The sequence below is a fragment of the Balaenoptera borealis genome, assembly GCF_965194805.1.
Source record: "Balaenoptera borealis genome assembly, chromosome: 2".
NCBI classification, from domain to species: Eukaryota; Metazoa; Chordata; class Mammalia; order Artiodactyla; family Balaenopteridae; genus Balaenoptera; species Balaenoptera borealis.
Genome location: NC_138867.1, coordinates 128034078 through 128058818, shown reverse-complemented (window position 1 = coordinate 128058818; position 24741 = coordinate 128034078). Strand labels below are relative to the sequence as shown.

Below are 24741 nucleotides of genomic sequence, written 5' to 3'. Positions count from 1 at the left end.
GGTTGGAATATTAGAAGCAGCGGTGGCTATTCAATATGAAGCCGTGCTTCTCAACCTGAACAGCCACGGGAAGCACAGGCTCATAGGCTTCTGAGAGCTGTTAGGAATGTACAATCTCAGGCCTACCCAAACCTGCTGAGTCAGAATCTGCATTTGAATAAGATTGCCCAAGTGATTCACATGCACATGGATAAGTTTAAGAAGCACTGCTCTAGACCAGTCCTCAACTCTGGCTGCACACGGGAACTGCCTGGAGTAATGCGTAAGTGGGAATGACTGGGTTTTACCCCTAGTTTCTGAAGTCTCTGGTTTGGTGGTCTGAGTATCTGGAACTCCCTGCGTTATTTTAGTGTGCAGCCAGAAGGGAGAGCCGTGATGTAGACAAGAGGGCTCAAAGAAGGGGCCCTGGAATATGCTCAGGGCCCTGGAATATGCTCAAAGCCCTGCTGGGCTGTTCCAGAGAAGAGAGAGATGCTTCTGGAGGGCAGAGCGAGGACCCCAGGAGGAGGAATAGCCCGGAGGCAGATTAGCATTAGGAACAGTGGAGAACTTTCTAACAGGCAGAGCTGCCCAAAGAGAGAACAGGTTGTAAGCTCCCTCACTGGATGGCCAAGCAGAGGTCACTGATCACTCAGAAAGGAGGTGTCAGAAAGGGAAGTTCAAGTTGACCCTGAGGTCCCTTCCTTTCTCTGCTGAGTGGCTGGGAGAGGCCTGAGCTGGGCAGTGCAGTGACAGGCACTGACCAGCCCGCGGCCCCCTCTCCTATGCAGGGACAGCGGCTTCTCCAGCCAGGGTGTGGACACCTATGTGGAGATGAGGCCCGTCTCCACTTCTTCATCAAATGACTCATTCTCTGAGCAAGGTGCGGAGGAGGTACCAGGGCTGAGGGAGACGAGAAGGGCTGCTTGGGTTGAGGTGGGGGGGCCGCCCTGACGCCTCTCCCCCACACCAGACCTGGACAAGGAGGACGGGCGGCCGCTGGAGCTGCGTGACCTGCTCCACTTCTCCAGCCAGGTGGCCCAGGGCATGGCATTCCTCGCTTCCAAGAACGTGAGTCAGAAAACAGGTCCCTGTGATGTGTGGTCAGCCGGGGGGGGGCGGGCAGGGGCAGCCAACCCCCCGTGAAGCTGGATGGGTGAGGACAAGGGGGAGAAAAGGGAGTGTGTGAAGGGGGTCGTCCTCCTTACAACACAGGCCTGGGAGTCTAGAGCCTGAATGCTGGCTCTGCCGCTTGCTGTGTGGCTTTGAGCAACTGCTGAACCTCTCTGAGCCTAGGTTTCGACACCTATAAAAACGGGCACAATCGTAGAATGGCATGAAGGTGGAATTGGGTTACAATGTGTGCAGATGTTTAGGGAAGGGCCTGGAACGGTAGGGCCCTGAGGGTGGCAGCTCCTGCTCCTGTTAGGAGCTCCAGGGCTCACTGCTCCTGGGCCCATGCAGACCACCTAGCTCTGAGGCAGCTCCTGCCACTCAGGGCCAGAGGGCCAGAGTCACGGTGGTTTCTCAACACTGACCGTATGACCATATTAAATTTTCCCAGACCTGGGTCTTGGTAGAAGGTAGGGACAGGACCCAGGGTACAGGACCAAAACCGATGCCCACTTCCTCGAGGAGGACCCGAAGCCTTCTGGGGCCCTGGCTGTTCCTCCTGCACCTTGGGCTCAGGTAGGGGAAGGATCAAGACTAACCCTACAGTGCTTTCCCTCAGTGCATCCACCGGGACGTGGCAGCCAGAAACGTGCTGCTGACCAGTGGCCATGTGGCCAAGATTGGGGACTTTGGTCTGGCTAGGGACATCATGAATGACTCCAACTACATCGTCAAGGGCAATGTGAGTGCTGGGAGGGTAGGGCCAGGCTGGGGAGGGGTGGTGACCCAGGGTGCAAGGTGACTGGGGTCTGCTGTGCCAGGCCCGCCTGCCCGTGAAGTGGATGGCCCCAGAGAGCATCTTCGACTGCGTCTACACAGTTCAGAGCGACGTCTGGTCCTACGGCATCCTCCTCTGGGAGATCTTCTCACTCGGTACGCCGCTGGCCCAGTGCAGGCTCATTGTGGGGCTGACTGGTGCTTGGTTACCCACAGTGTCCTACACCTCGTGGAGGATGCTAGTCAAGGACACTTGGTGGTCAGGGAAGAGCAAGGGCTGCTAAGAGTGCAGGGATGGGCAAAGTATCTTAAAACCAAGCGTTGCAGCTCCACAGTGGGCGGGGCAGGCCCTCTACCTCGACAGGCACTCCCTCCCGGCTGTTTCCTCACCTGTCTGCTTGTGCAGCTGCTGTTTCCTAGAAGGCTGTTTGCCCTCACTGTCTGAAACATGCATGTCCATGAAGACACAGTTCCCACTTCTGGAGCACTAGGCACAGGAACTTGGGCTAAGCCCTTCAATGTACTCCTCTACCAACCTCTTATTCCAAAGCCTGTGCTGGAATTTTGTGGGTGGGATGAGGCCTGGGTGAAGACTTTCAACGTCCTAGAAGCCTAAGCCTTTTGCAGTGCCCGGCATATAGTAAACATTTGCTAAGGGGAGCTGCTGTTCTATCATCGCAGTCCAGCTGGGACCCTTCACACCCAGCCCTGCCAAGATGTGTGGGGGAAGGTGACGGTGAGCACGGAATATGGTCTTTTCCATGATCTTGTCCTTTGCAGGGCTGAACCCCTACCCTGGCATCCTGGTGAACAGCAAGTTCTATAAACTGGTGAAGGACGGATACCAAATGGCCCAGCCCGTGTTTGCCCCAAAGAACATGTAAGTGAAGGACCCCAGGGAGGAAGAACACCCCAGGGTTTGTTGCAAGTGGATGGGAAGGTGTGTGGCCTGTCTTTCCTGTCCACAACGTTCCAGGGTCAGGCTTCCTCTTGCCCACAGTGGACTAAGACAGACCCCTTTTCTCAAGTTCAGGGTTTCCACTGGTTTCCCAGGTAGCGTGGGGGACATTCTCAAAGAGGGCTCTTAACTGGGGCTGGCCCTAAGACGGATGATGACTGTTTAACTCAGACTCTGTTACGACCTCAAGAAGGCTCTCTCTTCTTCCCTGTCGAGCTCTGTGGGCAGCCAGCCTCTCGCTCAGCACAGCCAGCCGCTGCAGCCTCTTCGCCGCCTCACGCCAGCCAGCCCACCAGAGCCCCCCCACTGGCCCCCTGCCCTCACCACAGCCTTCCCCCACGCTCGCTGGCCCATCTCACCCACTGCATCTTTCTCCAGCCACTGTCTCTCCACGGCTGCGCCCTATGCCACCCAGGCGCTTACTGCCACGCTGGATGCACCCAGCCAGCTAGCTCCTCAGCCACTTCAGTCCTACCATCAACTGGCCTCTTAAACCTACCTGCAGGCAGCAAGAGTGCCCCTTCATCCTAGGAGCTTGGGCAAAATAGCATCTCTGAGCTTTTCTTCTCCTCAGTTACCATGCCCATTTTGACAAAAAGCCCTTTTTCCCAGGGTTACTGGAAATATTAGATAATGCACACCAAGGACTTCACACTGGCCTTGTGCGAAGCTCCCTTCTGACTTGGTTTTGGGACCTCTGCGGGGCAGGACCCTGTAGTGTGTGTGCGTGCGTGCACAGACGTGATGAGTCCCAGGCCCACAAGTAGCTTCTGTCCTGCCTCAGATACAGCATCATGCAGTCCTGCTGGGCCCTGGAGCCGACCCGCAGACCCACCTTCCAGCAAATCTGCTCCCTCCTTCAGGAGCAGGTTCAAGTGGATAGAAGAGAGCAGGTGAGTGGTGCCAGGCTCAGGGTGGGTGGCTGGTTAAAGCTGGGCCTGACTGATCAGTTCTGACCATCCCCTGACATCCCCCCACCCAGGACTACAGCAACCTGCCAAGCAGCAGCAGCGAGCCGGAGGAGGAGAGTTCCAGCGAGCACCTGGCCTGCTGTGAACAGGGGGACATTGCCCAGCCCCTGCTGCAACCCAACAACTACCAGTTCTGCTGAGGAGGTGATCACAGGGACGTACTGCCTCTCCCCTCCTCCAAGCTCTCAACTCCTCCATGGATGGGGCACCAGGGGGAGAACACAGACTGTGCCCTTGGTCATTTCACTCAACAGCCTGGCCCAGCTGAAACTCGGGAATGTGGGATCTACAGGAGGTGGAGAGAACCCCACTCCCAGGGCCTGGGCCATCACTGCCAGTCAGGGGCTGGGGCTCAGCCCCGCCCCCGCCAGTTCTCAATGCTGTGGCCTCATGTGTGCTATGCCAACTGGGAGAATACCCAGCTCACTCTTAGCCTGTTCCCACTTCCTCCCCTCCTGTTTCAATAGAAATGGACTGGTTTTGTGACTCTGAAGTCCGCAGGAGCTGCCCCAATCTTGAGAAAAAACAAGGCTCCTTGGCCGAATGGAGGGACACCTGCTGAGTGGATCAAGGAGAGCAGACAGGTGCTCAGGGCTGCACTTGGTTCAGGCCCTTGGAGGAGGGTGGCTCCTCTGGAATAATCTAATTGTCCCTCTCTGCCCTCTAAGCCTTCTCTCCACGGCCCCACCCACCCTGGGTCTGATACTGCTGCACTGAGCCAGGTGGCAGCTAAAGGTTGGGGTGCTCTGTCCGGCCCCCCCTGCCATTCTGAGCTGGAAGGCAGGGGCCCCGTGTGGCTGGCCACACCAAGCAAGCAGCACACACTCGAGGCTGACTCATCGTAACTAACAGTCACACTGCGGGATGTCTCTGTCAGCATTAAACTAACAGCATTAACACAGCTGGCCTCTGATCTTTGTGCCATGCGGATTCCCGGGGACCTCCTTCCATCCTTCTGCGGTGAGTGACCAACCCCAGCACCTCTGGAGCCCAACCCCACTGAGCTGCATACAATGAGGCTGGAATTGACTCCTGTTGCGCCCAAACCATATAATTTAATAAACTTTATTCTGGTCAGGGAAGAGGGAGGGGAAAAAAGCCACCTATTCCACTCCTCTCAATAAATTAAATAACACGGCCAATTCCCGTGCCCTAAGCAAACTTTGGGCACTTGAGCCAGTCCTGCTGTTTCCTTACGGCCCAGTCTGCTTACCCTTCACAGAAGGGAGTTTTTCCTACTGCCCCCAGGTTATGTCATGCTCACGGGCCACATCCCCTCTGTGATGAGGGTCCAGAGAGGATGCAGGAGCAGTGACCAGGAAAGGAGGAAGGGGATCCTCTTCCTCAAAGCTTGGGGCAGGGAGGCTAGGCCTGGAAGAGAGCTGTGGCTCACCCTTTCTCAGCTGCCCCCAGATGTGGGTGCAGGAAGAACAGGAGGGGAATGCATTCGTCCTCTGGGAGAATCGAGAGCCCAAAGGGACCCCTGGAGCTAATGAAGCCCCCAAGGCCCCGAGACAAAGGCAACAGGCTGCAGGGGCTGAAAACGGTGTCCCTGGGTGGGAAGGGAAACCTCAGCAGCCTTGGCCCACCCAGGACCTCCACCCCGACCCACAGGCGCCCCTGGGAAGCCAGCAGCTACCTGCCTTCTCTCAGCCTCCCTGCCCCTTTATTGAACATATGGTGCCACCCAAGTGCTCTTTTGGGGCTAGTAAAGAGTGTCCTGGTGCCTCTCCCGACCCCCAGAAGGTTGAGAACCAAGGACCCTGGGCTCCACCGTGCTCAGGAAATGGAAGCTCTTTGGTCAGTCCCAGCATCAGAGGCTGGTCCCCTGGATGGATCTGCCTCGGGCAAGGGCCTTACTATGGCTTGAGAGAGACGGTACGGTCCCTGCGCAAGAGCCCGGCTTACTCTGCGGCTGTGGCCACCTCCTCTTCCTCAGCGTCCTCCTCTGTCTCTGTCTTGATCTGAGCAACCCCGAGGCGGTAGAGGGTGTCTCGGATGACCACCTCGCCAGGCTGGCAGCTCTGCACAATGTCATGGATCTGCCGGTTGACAATCTCGCGACTGGTAAGGAAGTCCATGAGGCGGTTGTAGAGGTAATAGTGGGTGGCATTGTCAAAGGCAATGGGCCGCTGGCGGACGCTGTTTGGTTTGCTGTCTGCGAAGGAGGACAGGATGGCTGCGTAGGGCGCCAACTCAGGACACAGGGCCAAGGAGTGGTGCCCAGCGCTGGGGTCGCCAGGACTGGGCTGCGTGCCTGCATGGACGATGCGCCGGGTGGCAGTCTTGGTGACCGGGTGCTGGACAGAGTGCTCAGCCTCCGTCATGTCCACCGTATAATGCTGGTCCAAGAGTTCTGGGCAGGACACGCTCTGCAAGGGAGATGATAAGCCACTGTGACGTGAGGGAAGATTAAGGTCCAAGCTGTGTGATGGGTGAGAGTGAAAGCTGTGGGTGGAGCCAGCTCTGTTTAAATCCTACCGTCACCACATAACACGTTTCCTGGGGCAAGTCCCCCTTTCCTCCCCTCCTGTGCCTCCGTTTCCTCACGTGAGAATGGGGACAGTAACAGTGGCCACCTCCCAGAGCAGATGCTGGATTACCTGAGCTATTATTTATATCTGCCTAATCAATTCAGACTGGGGCTGCAGGGGAACTGGAAGGAAGTAGTTCCCGTGGAGGCTCAGATGCCCTTCTGCAATGCCTCACACCCACCTTACAAAGCCAGGGAGCCCCATGGACTAAGGAAAAGGCAAGTGATGACAATGACATCCCCTTCCTATTACCAGTCCTAATGTCTCTTCTAGCAAAGGGCATGTGCCTGTGCTAAGAACCACAGCCTGATACAGTGCACCAAGACACAGAGACCAGGGCCCTGCCATTAATCTGCTGTGTGACACTCGACAGGTCCATTTTCACCCCGGGGCCTTACTTTCCCCTTTTAATTAGAGGAAAGGGGTTGATACGGTCGGCGTTTTCTAAGCCACTGTGCCTCTAGATCACAAACCAAGGAATGCCATGCAGCATATTCACAGCCAAAACAGGGCTGGTGGGGGCCTTTAGTATGTCAGCACCCACAGTGTCCTCAAAGGTGGCAATTTTCTAGGCTTAACTGCAAGGTGACCCCTTTGACCCCAAGATACCTGGGGTCACCCTGGGCACCCTAAGTGACATGCTGTGGCCTCACACACACACACACACACACACAGGGGTTGGTCAGTAAAATTTTGTGGAGTAAATGCTGGTTCCAGAGCATTGAGACAAAACACTGGTGGAGAAAAAAGGTGGTGGATGGTTCGCAGAAGGTCTTCCCAACGAACCAGGGGGATGCATCCCAGTTCCTCAGAAGGGAACTCACCACAGGCGGCTCCGTGGGGCTAGAGAAACAGCCCTGATTCCTCCCCCACATCTGGTTGGTCAGCTCTGGGTAGCAGAGGTCAGCACACAGGGCCACTGGTGTGGCCATGTCGACCACATACACAGGAGGCCAATGGCGGGAGGAGACGAGCAGATCCACATGGTCGAGGGCACTCTCGCCCCGCACAAGATACTTGGAGCCGCACACCACCTGGTGGGGAGAAGGAGAGTACAGCACAGGGTGAAGAAGCCAATCTGCAGACAGACCGAGTCAGGTCCACTCGCTTCTTCCCAGGAAGATGGACAATCAGGTTTTATGACTGAGGTCACGCCATCCTGCCAGAGCCCATGACATTCTGCTTCCCTCCTACTTCTGTCCCTGAATGAAGTCGGCAGCTCACTGCAGGCTGGGAGAAGAGCTGGGAGCATCCGAGCCTCAAATGAGGCTGAGAGATCCCCCCCATTCCCACCCACCAAGGCATCACCTCCAAACCCCACCCTCCACATCACCCCACCAAACACCATCTAGTCCAGTGGTTCCCAAGCTGTATGGCACCAGCAGCTAAGAGGAAGTTCCTGGGTCCCACTCCAAATCTACAGAATTAGCCACTGAAGGTGGAGTCTAAGCATCTATATTTTGAGCAGACCCTGACGGTGCTGTCCAGATGAGAACCCCTGATGAAGGTATAGCCTTCGTCAAATCCCCCAAATACCACTCCACTGCTGGGCAGCTGTGTGTCCACTGGAGAATTCTGCCTCTACCTCCCTACCTTCACACCTACCAGTCCTGGCTATCGCCTCCAAGTAATACCGCTGGCCCACCACAGCCCCGAGAGCTATAGCTCTCACATCCCTGTGTTGTCAAGTGCTTCTCCTGAGATGAACCCCAGTCACATGAACACGAGGCTCTGAGCAGGCTCTGACCTGCCAGGGGTTGTTAAAGGAGCTGATGACCTGACTCTCTTTCAACAGCTAGTCGCCCTGCCCACTCAGTGAAATGGAGGCTCTGCGAAGCCGTCTTCCCCATTTAGCACTGTTCGGGGGGTTTTCTACCCTGGTATCTTCTTGGATTGGGATGACTGTGTCACACAGGGCACAACCTTCCCAGTGCTATCCTGGCGCCTACCCAGTGCATGCTCTCTACGGGCCTAAGGAGTGATCTTCCTAGAACCCAAATCAGACCATTTCCCATTCAAACCATCCAATGGGCCCCTCATCACTCTCAGAAGAAAACCCAAACTGTTACTCTTGCCTCCAAAGCTCTACATGAAGTGGCCTCCCGGGACCCCTCCCCACTCAGGACATAGTGGTCACATCCCTTCCCAAGCTTACATGGGGCTCTTTGCATGGGGCCCCACAGACAGCAGGTCCCTCTCCGCTACTTTCTCTCTCTGGTCCTTGTCTAGTTCCTGCAGAGCTGTTGCCACAAGCCACGGTGACTTTATTTCTCAATATGAGGTCACCCAGGGAGGAATGACATCTTTGTTGCTCACGTTTGTACCCTCAACAGCTGATGCAGGGGCCAGCACACAGTAGGGTGCCTAATACTCACTGGTGATGACCCATAAGGAGCTTTTCCACAGCTGCCCAGTGACCTAAGTGCCAGCCCCAGGATGAGCTGAATCAATCAGATCCTCTGCGTGGGCAAACTGACATGAACAAATTCACCCTGAGTTCCTCCTCGTTATCCTCCTACCTGATGGGGGCACATCTTGTAGATTTTACCCCCTGTGAGATGAGGTGGGGGCTGTCGAGCTCTGGCTCCATTCTGAACAGATTCGTAGAGGGCCAACAAGGAGAAGCAGAGCTGGTCCTAGAGCACAAGGACAAGATTAAACACAGCAGTGAATGCTAAGCAACCAGGCTTGGTACACAGCACCAAATGCTCACTTCAAATACTCACTCAAAGCAAATGAATAAACGGTTAAGGCCAGATTGGGCCTTGGAGCCTCACCAGCCCAATGTCCTTTAGGTACATATGGGGACGCTGAGGCCCTGTAAGGGCCAGGTCACAGACAGAGCCAGCCAGACTGATCAAGCTGCCAGACTCTGAGGCCTGGGTTCTCTCTACTTTTTACAGCGCAGGGAAAGTGTCAAAGAGGAGCCAACATTTGAGTCTGAACTTGAAGCATCAGATTTTCAGGAGCACATTAGTATGAAGGGAAGTACAAAATATATGGATAAAATACACACACCCCCTCCACATCCTTCTCTACGGATGCCATGGTGCTTGTTTTCTAAGAGCCTGGATAGCTGATAACTAGACACTGCAAACTTCATGAGGTTGGTATTTTGGTTATTTCCACTTTGCAAATGAGGAAAATGAGGCTCAGATGTGTAAGGCAGCTTATCCAAGGCCACACACAGTTAACAGGAGAGCCTGGATTCCTGAACCTGAGTCTGGACCCACTACCTCAACAGAGGAACTGCCTGGATGGGAAGGCCTTGCGTGCATGTCACAATCTGGCTGCTGGCTATCTCCCAGGCCTCCCTGCCCGCCAGCACCCTGTGTCCAACACAAGGGCCCAGTCACGGGTATTCATATCCCTGCCCAGAAAAATGGCCCACCAGTCTGCTCCCAAAGTCCCCACCCCCAGCGCAGCCCCGAGACTCACCTTGGAGTCTCCTGCCCCGAAGGGGATGCCACACTGCCTCAGCAGGCAGTGCAGCTCCTCCTCGCTGTAGGAGCCGATCTCCTCGAGCTTGCAGGCTCCCTCCTGGAGCAGCCGTACCAAGGCACCGCCATTGCCTGCAAGAGACGTCGTGCTAATGGGAGGGCGCTACTGCCAGCCACCTGAGGTCCTGCGGAGTCCCCCACGCACGAGGATGGGAACAAGGGGGCCTGGTCCACAGTCCAGCAGGCTTTGCCCCGAGCACTGCCCTGGGGGCTGGGAGAGGTGGACTCAAGGCAGGTCTTAAGCTTCTATAGATACCCAAAGTCTCTGAGAACCAGCTTTCTGCCTTTGAACATCTAGGGGAGATACCCTGCAGAGCACCCATGCAAAGAACCCTGAAATGGGTCAGCTTTTAACCTTTTAAGTTCTTCCAGAACCATGATCTCAGATTCTTAACACAACTGCAGCAACATGAGGAACAGCAGCTCTCATTTAAAAAATGCTCTTTATATACTATGTTCCTGAACCTGATCAACAGAACTATGCAGGGGCCTTACTTATAAAATCAATTTAGCAGGTCATATCCAGGATTTTAAAAATGAAATAGAATAGAAAATCAAGTATGTTGCATTTGGTAAGGGAAAGTACTGTTTTATGAAAGTTGTTTTAGTTACAGATATACACAGACGTGTTACTTACATGACCATCACGCTGAGTCATGATGTAGAACCTATTGCTTACTCTGAGTTGCAGTTAAAAAAAAAAAGTAGGCCATCACTCTAACTGTATTAGCTCACTTAATCTTCACAACCACCTAGGTGGTGGGTAGCAATGTCATGCCCCCTTTGTAAATGAAGCAACAGAGGCTCGGGGCAATGCAGGGATTTGGTGGAGGTCACATGGTCACTGAGTGGCATAGCTGGGAATCAAACCCAAGTTGTCAGAAACTGATGCCCTCAAAAGAGCTAGCCCAGGGCTTCTCAACGTATAAGCACAGAGCATCTAAAAAACCATCTGAAAGACCTGTTTAGAAGGCAGACTAGACTCCCTGCCTCCCCCTACATCTCTCAGTGAGAATCTTTGGGGTTGAAGCCCTATCATCAGCATTTTTCAGAGGGTTCCCACTGTTCAGTGTAGTGCATCCCAGAAGGCTGACAGTGGCTATGTGGGTCAGTCCTATACAATGTGGCTGGCAGCTCTTCAAAACTCTGCACGTGACTTTAATCTCCAGGGGATTTTGTCACAGGTTGCCATTATCTTTCCAGAAAGAGCCCTCCAGGTGGGCCTGGCCCCCTCTCAACCATACATGCTGTCTTGCCATGGACAATGTTCCAGACGCGACGGGACCCTTCCCTGACCCCAGCTACCAGGTGGCCTTACCAGGTACTGGCTGCACATCCAGGTTTTTGTCTTTCTCAGTGTTGACGACCACAGCTCCTCTCATGAGTGGTGGGAAGAAGGGGGCAATAACAGAGGCATCAAACTTGGTGATAGGGATGCTGGCGGGGAAGGCCACCTGCTCAATCACTTCTGTCTCCATCGTGGCCCAAAAGTCCTCCACATTTACCTCACTAGAGGCCAAGAAGTCAGGCCAGGTGAACTAAAAGGTCAGGACAAAAAAGGTCAAACTGTAGGAGCCACAGAACGTCAGCAACACAACAGCCTACCTTCTCCATACAGGCTGAGCAGGGGGAAGGAGTCAGACAGCCACACACTGCCGGGACATCCCTGAATCTAACATCTTAGTGCCAAACTGCTCCTTGGCCTCATTCCTTTCTCCCACACCACAGCACTCCCCAAGACCTAAGTCCCTTCTGCGTCTATGCCTTTATTCATGTCCTCTTCCCTGCCTCGCCAGGAGAGGGCAGCTACCACTGCCCGTCATGTGCCAGACACTGACTAATTAACTACTACTATACAAGCCTGAGGGTGCCTGAGGTGAGAGGACTGGAGCGAGGGGCAGTCTGAACTAGAATGTGAACAAAGATCTAGTTCCAAAGCCCAAGCCCCTAATCCCTATGCCTGGCTGGCAGGAATCATCAGAATAAAACCTAGTGGCACTCCACCCACTTGCAAGGCCCTGTTGATCCCTCACCTCCTCCCGAAGGTCCTCCCAGACCATGCCAGCACACGGCTATCTCCTCTACGTGCAGCATGTACTTACCTACTGTAGACATCTGGCACTGTGCTACTCAATTTTTCTTCTTGTAAGCCCTCTTATGCAGCCCTCAAAGTGAGACCCTGATCCTATTACCTCATCAGAATCATTTGCATTACTCAGCAATGCTGATATCCAGGCTGCACCTCAATCTGTATGAACTAAATCCCTAAGGCTGCATTTTTAAAAGATTCCCTAAGGTGAGTGGTTCTCAAAGCGCGGACCAGTGGCATGAGCACCACCTGGGAACTTGCTAGAAATGCAAATGCTCAGCCCACTCCAGACCCACTGAATCAGAAACCCTGGGGGTGGGGGCCCAGCAAGCCTCTCACACTAAAAAGTTTGAAAATCATTGCCCAATGTAATTCTTATGCCCACAAAGTCTGAGAACCACTGCTCCACATAGAGACGTCTCTTATCAGTCCAGAGGGTCCTCCTCTACCAGTCCCCGAGGGGAGGGGCCAACCCTACAGTCTCCTCATGGACAACTGCATGTTTGTTTTGTTCAATACCTTTCTGTTTTATTTCACTGACTTTAGAACACCCCCAGCCTGCTCTCCTCGTACGCACTACCCAACTCTGCACTCCACACACAAAAGGGAGAAAACAAATTCCTGTCTCTAGAAAGAAACATCCAGAAACAAAGAAGAGAAGAGACACGCATACGGAAAGTGAAGGGAATGCTACTCCATTCTGTGAGGAGCGAGCCTTGATCGGAACAAGGCGGGTGCCAGGCAGGACTAGGACATGTGAGTTTTTGCAGGGAGGCGGGCTTCTGTCTATTCTAGAGAGCAAAAAGCCAAAAAGCCTGTGACCAGATGTGTTTAAAAAACCAGAGCTCAGGGTCCCAGGAGGTACTGGTGAGCATGGTGGTGCTTATGAGTTCAGATTCTGGAGTCAGGGAGCCAGAGCAAGGTCAAATCCCAGCTCCACCCCTTCCTGACCGGATGAGCTTGGACAAGCCCCCTTCATCTACAAAAATATCACAGGGTTGAGAAGTCACCCAGAAAGTAATGCACTGAGTACAGAGTAAGAACTTGGTATATGTAATAAAATGCTCAATAAATCATAGCTGCACTACTATTAATATTTCCATTAGACAAGCAGATTTGAATGAGTCTAGAAACAGCCTCTTTGTGAGATAACACACAAAAGCAAATTTTTTTTACAGTTCATTTTACCTACAGGGAACACTTAGAAGGCTCCAGTAGCATTATGCTTGTTTTCATATATCTCATTATACACCACCACGCTCAAAATAGAACTATTTGATCAGCGTATGTACTTATTTTTTTAATTGGGAAGAGAAAGAAGAATATGCATTAAATCCCTAATATGCTCAGCTGGCCGTGTCAAAATACATCAGAGCTTTTCTCCAGAGGTCCTGTACCACTCCTGGTGGCAAACAAGTGAGCTGCAGGTCCAGTGCTTAAAGAGTCACTGTGGTAGAGTTCAGAGATGGAAAGCTTGCACCCACGGTGACTACTAGCATGCTCACGGGGCACTCCACACCTATGCAGGCAGACCAGACCTCTCAGCATGATGATGGGAAAGAGTTCACCCATGGAATTTTTGAAAAATTCCCTGTACCAGGTTAAATAATTTTCCCTATTAGTCTTAGTTTGTGAAGAGTTTTATCATATTGGGCACTGAATTAAATAGAAAGCCTTTTTTAGACACCCAGTGAAATAATCATATGGGTTTTCTCCTTTAAACTGTTAAGTACTGAATTACATTAGTATATTTTCTAACGTTGAAACAATCTTGCCTTTCTGGGATAAGCTTAGTCATGATTTTATTTTACTCATTGTTAGATTTGTTCTGCAATTATCTTATTCAGAACTCTGGCATCTATATTCATGAGTACTATCAGCCCAAATTTTCATCTTATATTAAATGTTTGGTTTTATTTTCAGTTATATGGCCTTACACAATGACTTATATCCACTTTTGCTATTCTTCTATGACTGGAATCTTATTTCTTGGATATTTGTTAGAATTAATGTATAAAGCCATCTGAGTTTGGTGTTATCTTTGTGTGAACATTTTTTAGTTAAGAACCTAAGTCAGATCAGTCCACTATTCCTCAAAACCCTTCACTGGCTCTCCATTTCACTCAGTGGAAGTCTTTACAATGCCCGGGCCACCCGTAGCCCCTTGAACCTCATACATCCGACCACTCTATCCCCCGCTCACAGAGGGCCAGCCACATCGGCCACCTTTCTGTTCCTCAACCATGCCCAGCAAACCCTCTTCAGATCCCATTCTTGCTGCTCCCTCTGCCTGGAATGTTCCCCCCACTGAAAACTACAAATGCCCTGGTGTCAGACAGGACTTCCCCGACTACCCTCTATAAAAGCAGGAGCCCCTTCTTCCCACGATACTGCTCTCTTCCTTACCCTGCCTTACTGTTATTATGTTACTTTAATGTATTACATATAATATATATTAATCGTATTTTAATATAATATACACAATTATTAATGTTTGTCTCCTGTCTCCCCAAATCAGAAAGTGAGCTCCATGAGCTCAAAAACTCCATGGGTTTAACTGCCATTTCCCAAATGCCTAAAAAGTGCACCTATAGTTCATGTTTAATAAATTTGTTGAATAAGTAACAAGTGCCTCCATTTCCATCTGGGCTGCCTTAGATGAAAACCTGGGAAGTGGCAAGAAAAAGCTACTCACCTCACCCAGGAAGGAACTAGAGCCATCTGCTCCTGGAAACACCATGCAGGAAGGTGGCTGCCAAAGTGTGCAGACATGTCTAAAGGTCACCCGTGGTGACCAAGAGGCACTTACCTCCACACTCTTTAGTGCCAGCACGTTTTCTTCACTCCTCTGGGCAACTTCCACTTTGGGGGCCACACCACAGATGCCACAGATCATGTCATTGTAGTCTCGGACAGTGAGGCACTCAAAAGCCCAATAGCCATTGCACAGCAGCTCCTGCAGCTGGCTCAGCTCCTCTGAGGTAAGAGTCTTCTCTGGAAGGAGAGCAAGAGCTCTGAGAAGTTCACAGAAGAAGACCTGGAGGCCACAGGGGATGAGCAATGGCCAGCAAGAATAGCAATTCTGCAAGACTGCTTCTCTCCTAAGAACACCCAAGAGTACTAACCACCAAAGGGTCAAGCACCCTAGCCATTAGGTGTTCGGGTGGCAACTCAAAGGGCAATTCCAATGAGAGTTACAGCTGCCCTGTACTCAGCACCCACTAGGACCTAGATGCTGTGCTGAGAGCTTTGAATACATTCTCTCATTTAACTCTCACATCTTTATGAGCCAAGAGTATTATTATCCTCACTGAATAACTGGAAAAACTGAGGCACAGAGAATAACTTACTCAAAACCACACTGCCACTAAGTGGTATAGCACAGACTCAAACACAAACCTGTCTGACCCTAGAACCTTTCCTCTACTCCATCTGACCTCATAGTAGGGAAGGGGCAGGGGGCCTGGATTCTGTAGGAAGGGATGGGAAAAGCATAAACAGAAAGAAATGAGGAAAGCAAAGGGAAAAATAATTTCTAATAATAAGGAGGGTGGTGCCCACCTTCATGTCTCAGCATGAGCCTTGGAAATGGGAGCAGACCTCCAGAAGCTGCGTATTCAGAGTGAGTCTGCTTAGCATGTAGTAACGCCAAGTCTACCTATGACCAAAGGATGAGCTTCTATGAAGTCTGTTTAATCTTGTGCTGAAGGTCTCTGGATACATGGAAAGACTCATGCTTTCCAAAGTTTGGCATTTGTAAAATTCAGGAGGAGGAGTGTGTTAGGAAGTCAAGAATGCCTCTTTTTCAAAATATCAGACTCTCCTCCAAGGTAGTTATGTTAACGGAAGCCCATCACTGGAAATTCCCAGGCGGCTTAGAACTAACCTTGGGGAAACGGAGGAAGCCAACCTTTACCTGTCTGATCCTGCACTGACTTCAGAAGAGTGCTGATGGATACTCTGGGGTCCTCTCCCAGCTTGATGTGGTTTCGGATTGCAAAAAGCAAGTCCAGGCTCACTAGCAGCTTGTTTCCCACATTAAAGAGACCTGCAGGTTAAAAAATGGCAACAGAGAAATTCACTGTTAACAACATCCACAATGGGAAAAAAACAGGAGACTAACTAAATGCCCATCAATGGGGGAACATTAAAAAATAAATTGTGGTACATTCAATATAATACAAAACTAGAGGTCACCTGCTAGTTGGTAACCTACAAGCAGCTGTGAAGGAAACTGTTTAATTGGATCCCATTGTACCCAGAGCACAGAGCAGCCTTTTCAGCATGCAGGGGCTGCTCAGAAACCTTGCCTAGAAGATGGCAGAAGAGAAGGACATGAGCTCATCTCTTCTTACGAAAACACCAAAATCACAACTAACTGCTGGAACAATCATCAACAAAAAAAACCACTGGAACCTACCCAAAAAAGATATCCTACATCCAAAGAAAAAGTAGAACCCACAACAAGATGGTAGGAGGGGAGCAATCACAATAAAATCAAATCCCACACCTGCCAAATGGGCGACCCACAAACTGGAAAATAATTATATCGTAGAGGTTCTCCCACAGGAGTGAAAGTTCTGAGCCTCACGTTAGGTTCCCCAGCCTGGGGGTCTGGCAATGAGAGGAGGAGCTCCCAGAGCATCTGGCTTTGAAGGCCAGAGGGGACTGATTGCAGGAATTCAACAGGACAGAGGGAAACAAACTCTAATCTCAGAGGGTGCACACAAGGTCTTGTGCGCACCAGGACCCAGGAGAAAAAGCGGTGACCTCATAAGACCCTGAGCCAGGCCTACCTGCTGGTATTGGAGGGTCTCCTGTGGAGGCAAGGGGCGGCTGTGGCTCACTGCGGGGACAGACACTGGTGGCAGTAATTCTGGGGAGTACTAATTGGCATGAACCCTCCTGGAGGCTGCCATTTTCTCACCAAAACCTGGCCCCACCCAACAGCCTACAGGAACCAGTGCTGGGATGCCTCAGGACAAACCACCAACAGATCAGGGACACAGTCCCACCCATCAGCAGACAGACTGCCTAAAATCTTCCAGAGCACACAGCTGCCTGCTAAACACATCCCTTGACACAGCCCTGCCCACCAGAGGGACAAGACCCAGCTAAACCAACCAATGGGCAGGGACCAGTCCCTCCCACCAGGAAGCCTGCACAAGCCTTGCAAACTGGCCTCATCCACCAGGAGGCAACAGCAAAAGCAAGAAGAACTACAATCCTGCAGCCTGTGGAATGGAAACCACACTCACAGTAAGTTAGACAAAAACGAGACAGCAGAGGAATATGTCCCAGATGAAGGAACAAGATATAACCCCAGAACAACTAAGTGAAGTGGAAATAGGAAATCTACCCAAAAAAGAATTCAGAGTAATGATAGTAAAGTTGATCCAAGATCTCGGAAAAAGAATGGAGGCACAGGTGGAGAAGATAAAAGAAATGTTTAACAAAGACCTAGAAGAACTAAAGAACAAACAAACAGAGATGAACAATATAATAATTGAAATAAAAAACACACTAGAAGGAATCTATAGGAGAATAAGCGAGGCAGAAGAATGGATAAGTGAGCTGGAAGACAGAATGGTGGAAATCACTGCTGCGGAACAGAATAAAGAATAAAAAGAAATTAGGACAGTCTAAGAAACCTCTGGGACAACATTAAATGCACCAACATTTGCATTATAGTGGTCCCAGAAGGAAAAGAGAGAGAGAGAGAACCTGAGAAAATATCTGAAGAGATATCGCTGAAAACTTCCCTAACATGAGAAAGGAAACAGTCACCTAAGTCCAGGAAGCGGAGAGTCCCATACAGGATAAACCCAAGGAGGAACATGCCGAGACACATAGTAACCAAACTGACAAAAATTAAAGGCAAAGAGAAAATATTAAAAGCAACAAGGGAAAAGCAACAAATAAAATACAAGGGAATTGTTGTAAGATTATTACCTGATTTTTCAGCAGAAACTCTGCAGGCCATGAGGGAATGGCACAATATATTTAAAGCGATGGAAGGGAAGAAACTACAACCAAGAATACTCTACCCAGCAAGGCTCTCAATTCAGATTTGACGGAGAAATCAAAAGCTTTACAGACAAGCAAAAGCTAAGCAAATTCAGCACTAACAGACCAGCTTTGCAACAAATGTTAAAGAACCTTCTCTAGGCGGAAAAGAAAAGACCACAACTAGAAACAAGAAAATTACAAATGGGAAAGCTCACTGGTAAGGGTAAACATACAGTAAGGGTGGGAAATAATCCACAAACAAATATGATATCAAAACCAGCAATCATGAGGAGTGTACAAATGCAGGATATTGGAAATGCATTTGAAATTAAAAGACCAGGAAGTTAAAACAATCTTGTTTATATATAGACTGCTATATCAAAACCACATGGTTAACAGCAAACCGAAAGTATACAGCAGATATACACAAAAAAAAGAAAAAAGAATCCAAACACAACACTAAAGTTAGTCATCCAATCACGAGAAGAGAACAAAAGAGGAAGGGAAGAAAAAAGACCTACAAAAACAAATCCAAGACAATTAACAAAATGGCAATAAGAACACAGATATTGACAATTACCTTAAAAGTAAATGGATTAAGTGTTCCAACCAAAAGACACAGACTGGCTGAATGGATACAAAAACAAGACCCATATATATGCTGTCTACAATAGACACGCTTCAGTTCTAGGGACACGTAACAGACTGAAAGTGAGGGGACGGAAAAAGGTATTCTATGCACATGGAAATCAAAAGAAAGCTGGAGTACCAATATTCATATCAGACAAAATAGACTTTAAAATAAAGACCATTACAAGAGACAAAGATGGACACTACATAATGATCAAGGGATCAATCCAAAAAGAAGATATAAGAATTGTAAATATATATGCACCCAACATAGGAGCACCTCAATATATAAGGCGAATGCTAACAGCCGTAAAAGGAGAAATCGATGTAACACAATTTAATAGTGGGGACTTTAACACCCCACTTACATCAATGGACAGATCATCCAGACAGAAAATCAATAAGGAAACACAGGCCTTAAATGACACATTAGACCAGATGGACTTAATTGATATTCAGAGAGCATTCCATCCAAAAGTAGCAAAATACACATTCTTTTCAAGTACGCATAGAACATTCTCCAGGATTGATCACATGCTGGGTGACAAAGCAAGCCTCAGTAAATTTAAGAAAACTGAAATCATATCAAGCATCTTTTCCAACCACAATGCTATGAGATTAGAAACCGATCGTAAGAAAAAAACTAAAAAAACACAAACATATGGAGGCTAAACAATATGCTACTAAACAACCAATGGATCACTGACGTAATCAAAGAGGAAATCAAAAAATACCTAGAGACAAAAGCACGATGATCCAAAACCTATGGGACGCAGGAAAAGCAGTTCTAAGAGGGAAGTTTATAGCAATACAATCTTACCTCAGGAAACAAGAAAAATCTCAAAAAAAAAAGCTAACCGTACATACCTAAAGCAACTAGAGAAAGAATAACAATCAAAACCCAAAGTTAGTAGAAGGAAGGAAATCATAAAGATTAGAGCAGAAATAAATGAAATAGAGACAAAGAAAACAATAGAAAAGAACAATGAAACTAAAAGCTTGTTCTTTGAGAAGATAAAACTGATAAACCTTTAGCCAGATGCATCAAGAAAAAAAAGGGAGAGGGCTCAAGACAATAAAATTAGAAATGAAAAAGGAGGAGTTACAACTCACACCACAGAAACACAAAGGATCATAAGAGACTACTACAAGCAACTATATGCCAATAAAATGGATAACTTAGAAGAAATGGACAAATACTTAGAAAGGTACAATCTCCCAAGACTGAACCAGGAAGAAATAGAAAATATGAACAGACCACTCACAAGTACTGACATTGAAACTATGATTTTAAAACTCCCAACAAACAAAAGTCCAGGACCAAATGGCTTCACAGGCAAATTCTATCGAACATTTAGAGACGAGTTAACACCTATCCTTCTGAAACTATTCCAAAACATTGCAGAGGAAGGAACACTCCCAAACTCATTCTGAGGCCACGATCACCCTGATACCAAAACCAAAGATACCACAAAACAAAAAAACAAAAAGCAAACAAAAAAACCACAGGCCGATATCACTGATGAACACAGATGCAAAAGTCCTCAACAAAATACTGGGTTGGCCTAAAAGTTCCTTCAGTTTTCAAGAAAAAATAAAAGACACATTTTTCATTTTCACCAAGAACTTTCTTGAACAATATATTCAGCCTTTCGTTCCACTACCTTCTGCCATTTTTCAGGCAACTTCAAAATTCCATCTTTCCAAAACTTTTTACCTTTTTGAGCAAAGAATTGTTCCAGGTACCTTTTACAGTCTTCCAGGAAATTGAAATTTTTTCCATTAAGAGAATTTTGTAAAGACCTAAATCAATGGAAATCCGAAGGTGCAATGTCTGGTGAATACAGTGGGTGAATCAGAACTTCCCAGCCAAGCTCTAACATTTTTTGCCTGGTCATCAAAGAAACATGTGGTCTTGCATTATCCTGATGGAAGATTATGCGTTTTCTGTTGACTAATTCCGGATGCTTTTTGTCGACTGCTGCTTTCAGTTGGTCTAATTGGAGCAGTACTTGTTTGAATTAATCGTTTGGCTTTAAGGAAGGAGCTCATAATAGAGGACTCCCTTTCAATCCCACCATACACACGTCACCTTCTTTGGATGAAGACCGGTTTTTGGTGGTGTTGGTGGTGGTTGCCCCATGATCTCTTTCGTTCCATATTATCGTACAGTATCCACTTTTCATTGCCCGTCACAGTTTGTTTTAAAAACTGGAACGTTTTTACTGTTTAAATAGAGAACTGCATGTGGAAATACGGTCAAGAAGGTTGTTTTTACTTAACTTATGTGGAACCCAAACATCAAAGTGATTAACATAACCAAGCTGGTACAAATGATTTTCAATGCTTGATATGGATATTTTGAGTATGTCGGCTATCTCCCGCATGGTATAACGTTGACCATTCGCAATTCATGTCTCGATTTGATCTCTGTCAACTTCAACTGGTCTACCCAACCATGGAGCATCATCCAGCGAGAAATCTCTAGCACAAAACTTCGCAAACCACTTCTGACACGTTCGATCAGTCACAGCACCTTCTTCATATACTGCACAAATTTTTTGCGTTTCAGTTGCGTTTTTACCTTTCTTGAAATAATAAAGCATAATACACCAAAAATCTTGCTTTTTCTTCCATCTTCAATATTAAAATGGCTACACAAAACTTCAACAATCTTGATAAGTTTTAGTTTAAATGAACGCTGATATGACAGCTGTCACGATACAATCTAACGAAACTGTTTTGAATGAAGTTAAAGACAACTAAGGGCTACTAGAGCCATCTTACGGAAAAACACAAATGAGCATTTTGGCCAACCAAATACTAGCAAACTGACTTCAACAATACATTAAAAGGATCATACACCATGATCAAGGGGGATTTATTTATCCCTGGGATGCAAGGATTTTTCAATATCCGCAAATCAATCAGTGTGATACACAACATTAACAAACTGAAGAATAAAAACCATATGATCTCAATAGATGCAAAAAAAAAAAAAAGGCTTTTGACAAAATTCAACATCTATTTATGATAAAAACTCTCCAGAAAGTGGGCCTAGAGGGAACATACCTCAACATAATAAAGGCCATATATGACAAACCTACAGCTAACATACTCAACAGTGAAAAGCTGAAACATTTCCTCTAAGATCAGGAACAAAACAAGGAGGTCCACTCTCGTCACTTTTAGTCAACATAGTTTTGGAAGTTCTAGCCATGGCAATCAGAGAAGAGAAAGAAATAAAAGCAATCCAAATTGGAAATGAAGTAAAACTGTCACTGTTTGGAGATGACATGATATTATATATAGAAAATCCTAAAGATGCTACCAGGAAACTACTAGAGCTCATCAATGAATTCAGTCAAGCTTCAGGATACAAAATTAATACACGGAAATCTCTTGCATTCCTATACACTAACAACAAAAGATCAGAAAGAGAAATTAAAGAAACAATCCCATTTACCATCACATCAAAAAGAACAAAATATCTAGGAATAAACCTACTTAAGGAGGCAAAGGACCTTTACTCTGAAAACTATAAGACACTGTCAAAAGAAATCGAAGGTGACACAAAAGATAGAAAGATATACCATGTTCTTGGATGGGAAGAATCAATATTGTCAAAATAACTATATTACCCAAGGCAATCTACAGATTCAATATGCAATCCCTATCAAATTACCAGCAGCAATTTTTACAGAACCAGAACAAAAGATTTTTAAATTTGTATGGAGACACAAAATACTCCGAATAGACAAATCAATCTTGAGAAAGAAAAAGCAGAGCTGGAGTAATCAGGCTCCCTGACTTCAGACTATACTACAAAGCTACAGTCATCAAAACAGTACGGTACTGGCACGAAAACAGAAATATAGATCAATGGAACAGGATAGAAAGCCCAGAAATAAACCCACATACCTATGGCCAATTAATCTACAACAAAGGAAGCGAGAATACACAATGGAGAAAAGACAGTCTTCAATAAGTGGTGCTGGTAAAACTGGACAGCTACATGTAGAAGAATGAAATTAGGGCATTCTCTAACACCATACACAGAAATAAACTCAAAATGGATTAAAGACCTAAATGTAAGACTGGATACTATAAAAACTCTTAGAGGAAAACATAGAAAAAACACTCTTTGACATAAATCACAGCAAGATCTTTTTCAATCCATAATGGAAAAAAGAACAAAAATAAACAAATGGGACCTAATCCAACTTATAAGCTTTTGCACAGCAAAGAAAACCATAAACAAAATGAAAAGACAACCTACAGAATGAGAGAAAATACTTGCAAATGATGAGACCGACAAGGGATTAATCTCCAAAATTTACAAAAAGCTCATGCAGCTCTATGTCAAAAAAACAAACAACCAAATCAAAAAATGGGCAGAAGACCTAAATAGACATTTCTCCAAAGAAGACATACAAATGGCCAAGAGGCACATGAAAAGATGCTCAACATCACTAATTATCAGAGAAATGCAAATCAAAACTACAATGAGACATCACCTCACACCAGCAGCCACCATCAAAAAGTCTACAAACAATAAATGCTACACTGTTGATGGGAATGTAAATTGGTACAGCCACTATGGAGAACAGTATGAAGGTTCCTTAGAAAACTAAAAATAGAGCTACCATATGATCCAGCAATCCCATTTCTGGGCATATATCCAGAGAAAATCATGGTTCAAAAGGACACATGCACCCCAATAATCACTGCAGTGCTGTTTACAACAGCCAAGACATGGAAACAACCTAAATGTCCACGGACAGATGAATGGATAAAGAAGATGTGGTACATATATACAGCGGACTACTACTCAGCCATTAAACAAAATGAAGTACTGCCATTTGCAGCAACATGGATGGACCTGGAGATTATCATACTAAGTGAAGTAAGCCAGACAGAAAAAGACAAACATCATATGATATCACTTGTATGAGGAATCAAAAAAATGATAAAAATGAACTTATTTACAAAACAGAAACAGACTCAGAGACTTAGAATACAAACTAACTTATGGTTACCAAAGGGGAAAGCGGAGGGTGGAGGGATAAATAGGCAGTTTGCGATTGACACATACACACTACTATATTTAAAATAGATAACCAACAAGGACCTACTGTATAGTACAGGGAACTCTGCTCAATATTCTGTAATAACCTAAATGGGAAAAGAATTGATACATGTATATATATAACTGAATCACTTTGTTGTACACCCAAAACTAACACAACATTGTTAATCAACTATATACTCAAAAAAAAAAAAAAAAACACTAGAAATAATTAAGAAAAATAAGGCAAGCCTAAATGCTCTGACATGAAGTTGTACATAATACATTGTTAAATGAAAAAAGCAAGTAATAAAATATGTATCATACTTTTTTTTTTTTAAATAGAAAAAAGAAACATCTCCCTACCACCTAACTCAGTCCTTATGACCAAAGGGGTCACTATTCCTCCACCTCTCACAACTACACCATGAGGAAAGGCCAGGAGCATCCTTTAGCCCAGGGATGTACAGGGGACGTAAAAAAGGCTAATAAAATCACCCCTATGCCAAATCCTGGGATAAAAGACCCAGAAGAATTTAAATGCAGTTAATTTAAAACAAATAAAAGAGGATGATTTTACATTTGCACAAAATGAACAAAAGCAAATTTTGGCATAAGTGTTCCCAGTAAAGAAGGGTATAGAGGAGCGGGGGAAGACCTTTTTAAGCATGATACCAAAGGTTGAAACCACAAAAGAGAAGATCAAAACTCTGATCACATAAAAACTTAAAACAAACAAGGCAAAAAAACAAAAACCAAAAAAACCCCTCATGTCCAAAAAAAAAAAAATCACAAATTTAAAAGACAACTAATAAACTGGGGAAAAACTCTGCCAACAAAACACCCTCAAAGAATGGAAATGTTTACAAAAGAAATTCACAAAAGAGATAAAAAACACAGAAGGTATATAATCTTCCCAGTAATCAAATACAATAAATTAAGAAATGATATACCAGGAGGAGAGCAATCAAGATGGCAGAGCAGTAGGACATGAAGCTCACCTCCTCCCATAAATACATCAAAAATAAATCTACAAGTGGAACGACTTGCACAGAACATCTACTGAATGCCGGCAGACCTCAGACTTCCAAAAGGGCAAGAAAATCTCCACAT

General features: G+C 46.9%; 2 protein-coding genes across 12 annotated transcripts in view; one reads left to right on the top strand and one right to left on the bottom strand.

Moving 5' to 3' along the window:
• Positions 1 to 4700, top strand: part of CSF1R (colony stimulating factor 1 receptor) — a 78124-nt gene extending 73424 nt beyond the window's left edge. For 2 of the 4 annotated variants that reach the window (XM_082381454.1, XM_082381453.1), the window contains 7 exons: positions 771 to 862; positions 953 to 1050; positions 1712 to 1834; positions 1914 to 2025; positions 2650 to 2749; positions 3612 to 3720; positions 3810 to 4700. In XM_082381454.1, the coding sequence (XP_082237580.1) occupies positions 771 to 862; positions 953 to 1050; positions 1712 to 1834; positions 1914 to 2025; positions 2650 to 2749; positions 3612 to 3720; positions 3810 to 3938 (763 nt within the window). In that variant the 3' untranslated portion in view covers positions 3939 to 4700. Of the gene's footprint in view, positions 1 to 770; positions 874 to 952; positions 1051 to 1711; positions 1835 to 1913; positions 2026 to 2649; positions 2750 to 3611; positions 3721 to 3809 lie in introns of all 4 variants that reach the window. The other 2 variants (XM_082381455.1, XM_082381456.1) reach the window with 2 other exon arrangements.
• Positions 4701 to 4833: 133 nt separating this feature from the next.
• HMGXB3 (HMG-box containing 3) overlaps positions 4834 to 24741 on the bottom strand; it is a 61996-nt gene continuing 42088 nt past the window's right edge. For all 8 annotated transcript variants that reach the window (XM_082381446.1, XM_082381447.1, XM_082381440.1 and 5 more), the window contains 7 exons: positions 15838 to 15969; positions 14731 to 14915; positions 11151 to 11370; positions 9771 to 9904; positions 8852 to 8968; positions 7157 to 7366; positions 4834 to 6170 (listed from right to left, as the gene is read on the bottom strand). In XM_082381446.1, the coding sequence (XP_082237572.1) occupies positions 5703 to 6170; positions 7157 to 7366; positions 8852 to 8968; positions 9771 to 9904; positions 11151 to 11370; positions 14731 to 14915; positions 15838 to 15969 (1466 nt within the window). In that variant the 3' untranslated portion in view covers positions 4834 to 5702. The remainder of the gene's footprint in view (positions 6171 to 7156; positions 7367 to 8851; positions 8969 to 9770; positions 9905 to 11150; positions 11371 to 14730; positions 14916 to 15837; positions 15970 to 24741) is intronic.